Here is an 11,703-nt window from a genome sequence, read left to right on the forward strand (position 1 = left end):
CCTGCTTGCAGCCAAGGGTACTAATGCTTTCCTTCTTCCAGAGAGAGGCTCCTGGCTTGGATATGAGGCCATTATCAACTTACAGATATAGCTGAGAGTGGGATACCGTGTATCTACACCGTGCATTTAGGCTACGGGCATTACAAATAGGTTTATTGCTTTTATATTTCGTAAGTAATCCCAAGTCTAGAATGGATTTTGATCTTCAGTATTAAATCCAGTGGCCTTTTCTTCTGTAACCCACAAGTCTATTACTGAATTGCTTTCAAGGCTTTCTTTCCCCGTCGTCCTCCACGCTGGGTTGTTCACTCACAAACCATACCTTACAGAGGCATGCCTTGGCCTAAAAGTCTCCTGTAGTTGGACCCAGACTGCAGCCCTGGCGTGAAGGAGATGTTCAATAAATATCTGCAAAGTGACTGGCAGAAGATCGGTGTGTCCAGTTGGGCAGCATAGTTAAATGGTCTCATTCCTCACTTACCTTCATGGCCCAACTAGAGACCCTAGACATTAATCCTCTAGTTCTGAAGTCAGTGTTTCAACGAAGCTGATACTATTTTTTTCAACATGAAATTTATGAACTTTAATTGCCATTTAAACTCTTCCACTCTATTATTAAAAAGGAAAATATAGTCACATTTACTGTCTTTAAAAATGGAGGGATTAAAATCTTCTGATGAACACTAAGTTGTTAACACTGGAATAAGAAACAGGATGCTGGGAATGGTGCTGGCTCTCTTGGAGCTGCAATTGTGTGCCTTGCTGTTCTCATCTATGTACCGATGATGCAACAGAATGTCTTCTACCTTGGGCTCAATGCACATCAGCTATTCTCAGTCTATGCCTGGGGTGTAAATAAGACACATGGAAGGCAGCTCTAGTTAGAGCAGGAGCAAAAGGTTCTCGGTTTGAGGCTGCCTTAGAAGACTCTTGGTATTGCCTCCTCTGAATTAGGATTCAAGATCTGTATGGCTGGGATCTCCTATGCCTTACTGAACCAAAATTGCATATAAGTTCTTTACAAGGTATGTGGCCAGAACTTGGCCCAAATGAGAGAAGGACTGTTTCCACAAAACTTAAACTTGTGGATGTGGGTTTTTAAGTTAGGCATGTATTTTTATGTTCTCGGGAGAAGAGCTGGTCTATTGTAGAGCGAGAGTAGAAAGCCGTCTTTCAGACGGTGTTTCGGGATCCCAGGGATATGGCCTCTTTCTCAAACATATCTCACGTTTGCTGGGCATAATCTGGAATTCCAATAAAATAGGATGGAATAGTCATAGTATGACGGTACCTGGTATGCCAGTATCTCTGGGATAGGGAAACACGGCCCAACTTAACACGAAGTGGTAGAGGACAGAGGGACGCTTTTCTGAGCTCAGGTTTAGAGGCAGGGGAGTGAAAGACAAAGCAGGAAAGAGGAAGATATCTAGATGGAGGAGTGGGACGACACAAAGCAAAGGGAGTCCACAGTAACCAGTTTTGCCTACAACAAGCTCTGTCTTCAGCCACAGCTTTTCTATGTTCAGCATTGTTTCCACATATAGGTCAAGGCTTATCTTTATTCTTACTATTGCCAAGGTATCAGACTTAAGTGTTCTGTTTCTACGTGGTGACATCTAACGCCTTATGTTGACAGTCTTTGTAACTCAAACTGATCTCTCCATTGCTACTTATTCAAATCCTGTCCATCCTCCAAGGTTCAGATCTAGGCTTCCCTCCTCAGTGTTTTCATTTACTTCACCCAGCGCACATCCATTTCAAGGTAACAGAATCGGGGACTCTCATAGTGAGAACTGTCCATGCTCCAATCCATGGCCGTGGGCGGCCTACCCTTTGGCTCGGAAGCTGCTCCAGGCTTTGATGTCATTCTCCTCCTCTTAGACAGCCAGGTTTGGTTGTTTGTTTGGCAGCTACCCACAGTCATTTTCCACAGACACCTATCCCCCTCCTCCACCCTGCTTTTCCCGGCTCCCTTCACAGCATACTTGATGTGGTCCATCTCCAAGACTCTGCTTTCAGTTCAATTCCCTTTAATGCTGATATATATCACCCTGCAAGGGATTCAACACTCCTGGGCCCCTGTTCGTTGGGACAGGGGGTCAACCGGAAAGAGACCTGAGAGGTCTCTTGTTTTTTTACAACAGGTATGCCTGAATAACTTCCCCAACAATGATAAATAGTTACTCAACGTTCTTTTTAAAAACGCCCTCATGTACTTAGCATTTGTTACTTTTCAAAGCATCCCATGTCTTCTTTTTCTGAATTAACAGGAAACTTAGAGTGTGTTTCACATAACACATAGGTGCGTGGCACCTTGAACACTGCCTCTCTGTTTCACGGTTTTGGCCTTGCCTCTCTGCAAGCACCTCAATAGCAGGGGCCAATGAATACTCTCAGGAAATGTCTACTAACTGTTGGGCTGGGGTCAAGTCATTCTATTAAGACAGACCTTGCCAGGAAAATACATGAAAAATACAATTTTGGCAATAAAAGCAAGGGCCTAGAAGAACAATGTTTTGAACTGATACATAAAAAAAAAAAAAGACAATGTAATTTGACAAACTGTAAAATTTACTCTTTTCACAATTAATGTATATTAAGACTCTACTGCCTAGAACATTGTTAAGGTATGAAGCAAAGCCACATCACCAAATAAAATAATTACCATCCTTTATCTTCAACTCGTCTTATTCCTTTGTCATTAATTCATACACTAAAAGCTGAAGAATCAGGCTATAGCCATTATTGGACATTCAATGTGATCAATGTCTTGAAGATAAAGGAACCTAGCACAAAGCCTTCTCTATAGACAGTGATTAATAAGTATCTGTGGAATGAATGAATGGAGTAAATGGAACAACAGTGTCACATGTTCAAACTAGTCACTCTCATTAATGCGTGTACTAACCAACATCTCACTGTCCGACCAGTTGCAAGGAAACTTGTCAGCCTTGACCATGTATTCAAGCCGAGCGACATCAAAGAGATTAGTTTCCGGTTTCTCATTATTCAGGATTGGTTCCAAGTACTTCCAGAAGATTTCAAGTTCTTTTATGTCACTCTCTTTCTTCAATTTTTCAGCTTCTATATCTAATAAGAGCAACATGTTTATACTACAAAATGAGAGTGTCGAATTTCTTCCCACTTTAAGTGTTTGTGGTGAGTCATACGCATTGCATGATGTCTGTACAGTACCAGAAAATGCAAATAAAGAAATGTAATTTTGAGAAGTGTTTGGACCTAGACTATATAATTAAACATCAGAGGATTTTACTCCTGAAATTGCTATTAACTATGAGCTCTTTCCACCCCTTTATTTTGTAGTTGAGGCCCTGAAAGGTTATAAGGTCACACATTTGGGGAGCTAAAAATGGTCAATACTTCCATCACTCTGAGATTGTATCTTTACAGGAGCAGTTTTTCTGCCAGATCACTTTTTGACTATTTTAACATTTGTTGGCTGCATAACTGGTTAGAAATGCAGTCGATCCAGTTCTCCTTCCCACGTGGGTAAAAACAGACTGGATCCATGAGTTCTGCTTCAGTTAACTTTTGGTCACATTGAAATAGCTACGGGCTTCTCTGGGCTGGGCATTTGTGCTCTGACTGTATAAAATAATGACAGTTTTCCATAAAGTTACACTTGAAAATTTGTCTGACGTGGTTTGGTTTTTCCATCTATAACTAAATAGGTTCTACTACTAAGATCTCACTATTCTACCGTAAAGTCTCTTTTTCTATGATTTTATTTTTATATATTAAATATATTTAACAGAAAGGCTATGGAGCTTATGCAGCATTTTCTCACTGACTTGAATAATAAGCTATTGAATGTTACAACTAGCCTTTGAGATAGAAATAGCTAGGTTTGAATCTCAACTCTTTTACATAATAGCTGCCTCTAGACAGAGTCGTTTTTTGTAAAATGGAAACAGTAACACATACTTCTGAGGGTTGTCATGGAAACTACACGAATCAACACACTTAAAGCCCTTAGCATTGAGCCTAGTCCCAAGGCCTGTGCCCAATAAATGGTAGCTATTATTATCATCAGGGGTAGCCATTTCTAACCTGGAACAGCAATTTAAAAAATATTGCGTTATAGAAATCCGGATGCGGCTACATAGGTTACAAAGCCCTGTGAAAGGATAATACTAATAAATAACAAAAAAGCACCATAGCATATGGCAAATAGAGCTTGGACTTCCAGGTCACACAGGCTTATATTGCATCCTAATTCTACTATCTGAAGTAGACAGCAGACTTTGTTCCCATCCCACAGAGGGAGTCTAGTACAATTCCCTTAGATGAAGACCCTGAGGTCTGAAGAGTAGTGCAGAATAGTAGTGTAGTGGCTGAATAGTAGTGTAGGTGGGACTACAACCCACAGCTTCCTGGTCTAAGGCCTGGAAGATAAGCGTCCCCTCTGATTTATCAGAATAAGCCAGTAGCAAATCTGAGCAAGAATCCAAGGCTATGACCTCCCTTGGGCCATTTGGTGACTGTGGCTTCTGGCAGAATAGATTATCTACAGATGATCCAACCCACTCATGCTTTAGGTAAAAGTTATAGAGCAAAATTCCTGAGCAATGTAGTTGGGTAACCAAGTCTATGTTCTCTGTGGCTACACAGGGATAGAAACACGGGGTATGATTTGAATTTGCAAAATTTACAACACCTGGCTAGTGCAAGTGGCATAAATAGCAACTCAAAGTCTTGAAAGGATTTAATAATGTATGTACTGTATGACTATGCTTTGGGCAGAAAATTGTATTTGTACTTTAAGGACAGTGGGTAATACTGAAGGATTCAGTAAGTTGTGTAGCAGACTGCATACCTTCTGGCTGAAGAAAACTTTCCCGCTGCTGGCTAACTGCTGCCAGGTGTGTCTGCAGAGGTTCATAATTCTCTGATGATATTTTAATCACGCTGCTTATGGGAATGCCGAGCTCAGTCATGATCGCTAATAACTGAGGATTGTTGAAGCCCACAACTATAATGTAATGCTGGGCACCGTCATCTGGCTCATCGTCTGTTCAAAATACCGTAGAGAAGAGCAGCCGTCATTTTAAAAGAGAACAGGTTGCACTCAGCCAGTTCAATGGCTCTATACATTATGCATGCGTTTATCATCCCTCGGGCTTGCCAAAAGCAGTCCGGTTGGCTGGAATGCAGTCATGTTGACTGGTTTTCATTATTGCCCTTCCAGTAAGAAGGCTGTGGCCATTTTACAAAATATTAAATCACTTTTTCAAATGAGACATAGGCGTAATAGGAGGACAAACATACAGGGGGCCTGTCGTCATGGAAAATGTGTGCTTGGGTTTTTCTAAAAAAAAAATTCTAGGCTGTAATTTTTCTTGGTTCTAATCTCTTTTGAGCAACATCTGGCTTTACTCCTGAATTACAAGTAGCTGCAGCTTTGTAGTATTTTATATGCAGAGGTGTTTACAGAAGAGGGAAATATTGAATATGAACAAACTCCCTACCAAAGCATACTGTGTGTTTATGCCAATAGGTGTGCATGCTGAGTATGGGTTATGTAGCAACTATATATTTATTGCATTCAAGTTAAAAATATATATATTGCTCACTTTCCTAAAATTTTTCTCCTCAATTTTGTCCTGGCTATACTGTTCTATAAGTGTTAAAACATGAGTTTATATTAGAATGTGAGATTCTGGGGGGTGAGAATAATTGTTGTACTTTAATATCAATACTAGATGGTACACGAAAACATTACGTCTCACAATGGTTCATCAAGATCAATTTAAAAATAGAGAAACAGATGCACAAACTTTTGATCTTCAAGTAGTGATATTTCTTCAGCTACTAAAACAAATCAGTATTGATACTGCTCATGGAATCCATAATATATTTGCTTCTGTGTCTAGTGGGTTTAGAGCAGAGATATATTAGGGGAGTCAAACTGTCAAAGGATGTGAAGAGGTGCCATCTCATTTAGATACGATGCAAATAAAAAACAGTAGCTCCACTCGGGTTCATGGGAAGGTGGCAATGAGTTACTCATAGCTACCCAAGTCAAATAATTTTTTTTATTTATATCAATACTCTAAATGAAAGAAAATTCTGGTTGTTCTATCTAGGACAGATAGTGGGAGAAGCTGAGGTCAGGAAGCTACGTGCTCTGAGTCACAAATTAACAGGTCTGATTTTATTACCACTGTATTACACTCGTGACAATAATCACTTTTTACTTTGCCTTATAAGTGTTTCTGACTTTCTCAAATGTTCCCAACAAGGTAGTAAGCTCCTCGGTGGCACAGTCAGCTAGTTGATTCGTCTTTTCTCTGCACTATGAAAATGTGCCTATAGCAAGACACATGCTAAAGAAATATTGGCTGAAAACAAAAATGAATTGCAAATAGAAATATTTTTCTATTAGGGTGTCATGGGGAGTATAGGATTTATGCTTTTAAAAAGGTGAAAAGGCTGGGGAAGATTAAGCATAGTGGTTGGAATGATTTTTCAAGTTTGTAGGTCATCAGGCAAGAAGTGAAAGGAGCATCTTACTGACCAATGTAATGTTTGGTGTCATCCTCTTCTCCCCTTCTTACTAACTGGGTGGTCTTTTTTACTGCTGTGTTTGCCTCAGGCTGGTCCTTTCCCTTTCCTTTGGCAACCTTGGCAATTGGGGACTTTTTCTCCTTGGGAGATTTTGCTTTCCCTTTACCCCTTTCTACCTTGAATCTGTCTTCTATCACCTGGAAAGACAGAATACTTTTGATTAAACCATACAGTGAGCAGGCAATGGCTTTTCTACTGTCAGGTAAATTAAATCTTTATTTCATTCAATCACTCCTTTACTCCCTGATTCATTCTTCAAGCCAGGATAGTGGAGATTCCAGGTTGAGCCTAAGCTATTAGAAGGCACATCAAGCACAAAGACTAGAGGGGTGGATGCTAGGAGACTGTCACACACACACACACACACACACACACACACACACACACACACATCTTTCTGGAAGGGAATTCATCTTAAAGGAGCCCCCCCTTGGCCTAATAAACAACCTCAGTTAGTGGCTGGCAGGGAGAGTGGTGGATTCTGAGTACATTGTGATGGCAGGGACTTAGGTTTATCAAGTAGCCTAACCCTGGGGTCTCTATCTGGGTCTAACAAAGGTTTTCTTTTCAAACAATTGCCAAAACCTCTGTACATTACATCATAATGTAATTACACTTTCCATTCATGTGTTATGAATACATATAGGTTGAGTCCATTGGAATGACGTGGTGGTATTGGACCATACAGAAGATCCAGAACATGCTTATGTTATTTATTCTTCCCATGTTCAACAAAATTGGGCACAAAAATAACTAAACTAAATTACTGTAGCAACGTTGGGGGTTCTGTATTTTCCTGAGGTCGTGAAACGAAATTTGAAGAACTCAGTCCTAAGACGTTAGGGACAAGGGAAATAGAAGGTATATTGCTTTGGCACCAAGCTAACAGAAGGTAGCACAGGAGGGGAGAGGAGCGTCTGCCTCCTCTATGTGGCTTCTGGGTGTTGATGGTTCCAGAGAACCCAGTTTTGAGTTTCTTTATAATCTTTTTCACCACTCCTCGTGGCATGTGGGATCTCCGTTCCTCGACCAGGGATCGAACCCACGCCCCCTGCAGTAGAAGCGTGGGGTCTTAACCACTGGACTGCCAGGGAAGTCCCAAACCCAGTTTAGCTGTAGCACCCGGAGGAAGCATCAGAGGTGCCCATGGACCCTCCGTGCATGACTGGCACCTGTGGCTCCAGTGGTGGGGAAAACTCGACCTCCCCACCACCTGCTCCTCAACAGAGGGAAGTATCAGTGGAGGCTGCAGATGTCACTAATAGCCTTGGATAGAGGCAGCAAGGAAAGCACAAGGTAAAGTACAGAGGTATGAAAAGCCCCAGTGTTTCTCTCTGCGCCAGATACAAATTGGCCCATAAAAATAGGGTTGGCATATGCTAATGCATATATATGGAATCTAAAAAAATGGTACTGATGAACCTAGTGGCAGGGCAGGAATAAAGATGCAGACGTAGAGAACAGACTCGACACTGGGGGGAAAGGGGAAGCTGGGATGAAGTGAGACAGTAGCATTGATATATACACACTACCAAATGTAAAATGGATGGCTAGTGGGAAGCTGCTGCATAGTGCAGGGAGTTCAGCTCGATGTTTTGTGACCACCTAGAGGGGTGGAGTAGGGAGGGTGGGAGGGAGGCTCGAGAGGGAGGGGATATGGGGATATATGTATACATACAGCTGATTCACTTTGTTGCACAGCAGACACTAACACAACATTGTAAAGTAATTATACAATAAAGATGTGAAAAAAAATAGGGTTGAGCTCTATTCCCTTGAGCTCCTACTCTACTGGGGAAGAAAGAGAAAAAAGCACATGAACAGAGAAACAAAAGTATGACTGAAAATTTTCATGAATTTTATGAAGGATAAAACCCAATGTAGTCATAGACACACAATTCACCACTCGCTAGTAAGCTGGTGATGGAAGGCCTCTGAGCGAGTGACATTTGAGTGAAGACCTGAAGAATGAGAAGCATCCATGTGAGAAGCAGGGGAAAGGTGAAGTGTGTGCCAGAGGCCCTGAGTTATAAAGGAGATGGGTATGCGCAAGGAACTGAAAGGAGGTGAGTATAGCAGGAGAATAGTGGGCAAGGGAGAAAGTGGCCAGGATGAGGCGGGGAAGGTAGGGCATGGGCCAGGTCATCCAGGGCTTTGCTGGGGTCTGGTTCACAAGTTTATATTTTATTAAAAATGCATTGGAAAGACCATAAAGAGTTTAAATGGAGGACTACTGTGATTTTGCAAGACAGGAAACCAGAAGACCAGTAAGGAAACTCTAGCAATAGTTCAGATAAGACCTAACAGTAACTCAGTTTAAAGTGTTGGTAGAGTAGAGAAATGTAGATGGATTTAAGATCTATTGTGGATGTTGAAAGTACAGGGGTTGAAAGATTAGAGACAAGGAATGAAGGAGGAGGCAACAACAATAATGCTCTGGATTTAGTCTGAATAACAAGTTGGTTGATGGTGCCACTCACAGAGACAGAAGCATTGGGGTGAGAAATAATTTTTACTTAAGGTGGGCAGACTATTCAGAAAGATCTTGTTAAATCCGAGATGCTCCTGAGATGACAAGGAGACAATTGAATACACATGTTCTCCTCTCAGAAGAGAGATGTGGCTGGAGTTACAAATTCAGGTGTGGGTAACATAGAGACAGTAGTTAACTGCACGGGAAGAGATAAGACCCCCTGGGGAAAGAGGTCTCAAGAAATATGAGAATTGAACCTGGGATCATGCTGGAAACTCCAGTATTTACCAACTGGGTATAGGAGGGGATGTGTGTAAAAGAGAGAAGTGACTTAGAAGGTAGGAAAAATTACAGAGTATGCAGCTAGAGAACCAAGGGACTGAAAAGTATGGGTAGTTATAGGCGACATTATGGGAGCAGTTATGGTGGAGTGTGGAGGTAGTGAACACAGAGGCAGGAACAGTTGGGTGACCGCTTGTGTGGACAACGGTTTCAAGAAGCTTCCTTGGGAGCACTATGCAGAATAGCCAAGACATGGAAACAACCTAAATGTCCATCAACAGATGAATGGATAAAGAAGATGTGGCGCATATATACAGTGGAATACTACTCAGCCATAAGAAAGAACGAAATAATGCCATTTGCAGTATGGATGGACCTAGAGATTATCATACTAAGTAATGTAAGTCAGAAAGAGAAAGACAAATACCATATGATATCACTTATATGTGGAATCTAAAATATGGCACAAATGAACCTATCTATGAAACAGAAACAGACTCATGGACATAGAGAACAGACTTGCTGTTGCCAAGGGGGAGGGGGTGGGAGAGGGAGGGAGTGGGAGTTTGGGGTTAGCAGAGGTGAGCTATTATATAGAGAATGGATAAACAACAAGGTCCTACTGTATAGCACAGGGAACTAGAATCAATTTCTTTTGATAAACCATATTGGGCAAGAATATTAAATATTGCATGTATATATGCATAACTCAATCACTTTGCTGTATAGCAGAGATTAACACAACATTGTAAATGAACTATACTTCAATAAAAAAGTAAAAAACAAAACTAATGTAAATGAATTAAAAAAAAAAAAGAAAGAGAACAACCTTTAAAGAAAAACAAAAAAGACGTTTGCTTGTAAAGGGGAACTGGGTGATCTGAGACTGTTCAGTGGGTGAGTGGGCAGAAGGGGAGTATAACATCAAGCTATGTACGTATGTAAGTAAAGTGAGGAGATACTGTGTTTGCAGGCTGACGGAATGATCCAGCAGAGAGGGGGACATTGAAAACATGGGGGAGACTAAAGTCCTTGAGGAGAAAAGATAGGATAAGATGAAGAGAATGTGTCAATAACTGGACTTTGATAGGAAGAAAGGCAATTTCTCAGTTTAATGAAAGAAGCAAAGAGGGGATGAGTGGCTGGGTGTAGGTGCAAGAAAGACAGAGGTCTTGATGGTGTTGGGGGAATGTTTCAATGTTTTCAAGTGAAGGATGAGGCAAGGTTATCAACTCAAGATGGGCAGGTATGAGGTAGGAGGTTTGACTAGAGAAGATAATGTGAGTCATCTCAGAAAGTGGGAGAGCAAGCTTACTGAAGAAGTATGGTAGAACTCTCTGCCAATGTGGAGAGCTTACTGGAAATTTTGAGATTGTTCACTGAAAATGAAACCAGAGCCCAAATCAGTGCCCCTGACCCCAATCAACTCGGAGGTACTGGTAAGACTCGTGCAAGCAGGCGCTCTGCCAGTCACACCTTGGATCAAGGTGAGTCCACTAGAGGGGAAAACACCGGTGCAGCTGTGAGGTGGACAGCTAGCCTCACCACGGAGAAGTCCCACCTTGGCCAAAAAAAATCTGCCAGAAACTTCTACAGGCTATCATTTGAGATAAAATCGCAGGGTGATCTTTAGAACTGAAAAGAAGAAACTGTTTTAGATTAAATTATTCTAAAGTTCACCTTCATTCATTTCATTCAACTTTATACATGCATTCATATTCCATCATTCCAAAAAACACTTCCTGACTGCACTGGATATTCGTGTCCCAGTAAGGCAGTAAAAGGGCCCTCTGGCCCTGCAGGCTCTCCTAGGTGGGGTGTAGGACCTGTGCAGACACATAGCTCTCACTCCTTTGGAGTCTCTCTAGCAAAGATTGGGTTCTACAAGGTAAGCAACTTCCTGAGCCCTTTCTCCTGTAAGGTTTCTTAGGATCCTAGAGAAAGCAAGGCTGATCGCAACCAAAATTTCAGAGTAAGTGGTAACTTAGCAGAGACACAGCTATACATACAGCATGATACGTGCTTTCTAGACGTCATCTTTAATTTGTTCTCACAAAGCAACATGCCAAATGGGTAATTATTCCCATTGTATAAATTAAGACCCACAGTCTCCCTCACAAGCACACAGCTGTGGTAGAGACACAAGTTGGTGTGACTCCAAACCTCAAACTCATTTTATTTCCATGGTTCTCCTGTAGCCTCAGCCTTCGATGTCCTTGCAACCTTCTCTTCTCCATGCCTGTCTGCCCTCTCTCTACTCCATCTTTCCAAGGGCTGAATAATACTAGCTGAATGCTCTTCGGTTTCTCCGTGTGCTTCACTTCCCTCAGCTCCTCTTTCTGCTCAGTGCCCTCTTTCCC

The 11,703-nt window shown here is 41.6% G+C and overlaps 1 protein-coding gene across 1 annotated transcript in view; it reads right to left on the reverse strand.

Annotated features, from left to right (window-relative positions):
* Window positions 1–11,703, reverse strand: part of SPAG17 (sperm associated antigen 17) — a 227,316-nt gene that overhangs the window by 149,943 nt on the left and 65,670 nt on the right. Inside the window, exons 5-7 of the mRNA XM_007461630.1 lie at window positions 6,539–6,725; window positions 4,838–5,032; window positions 2,909–3,090 (exon numbers count right to left, since the gene is read on the reverse strand). Of these exons, the coding sequence (XP_007461692.1) occupies window positions 2,909–3,090; window positions 4,838–5,032; window positions 6,539–6,725 (564 nt within the window). The remainder of the gene's footprint in view (window positions 1–2,908; window positions 3,091–4,837; window positions 5,033–6,538; window positions 6,726–11,703) is intronic.

This window comes from Lipotes vexillifer, unplaced genomic scaffold (assembly GCF_000442215.2).
Source record: "Lipotes vexillifer unplaced genomic scaffold, Lipotes_vexillifer_v1.1 scaffold858, whole genome shotgun sequence".
Taxonomy (NCBI): domain Eukaryota; kingdom Metazoa; phylum Chordata; class Mammalia; order Artiodactyla; family Lipotidae; genus Lipotes; species Lipotes vexillifer.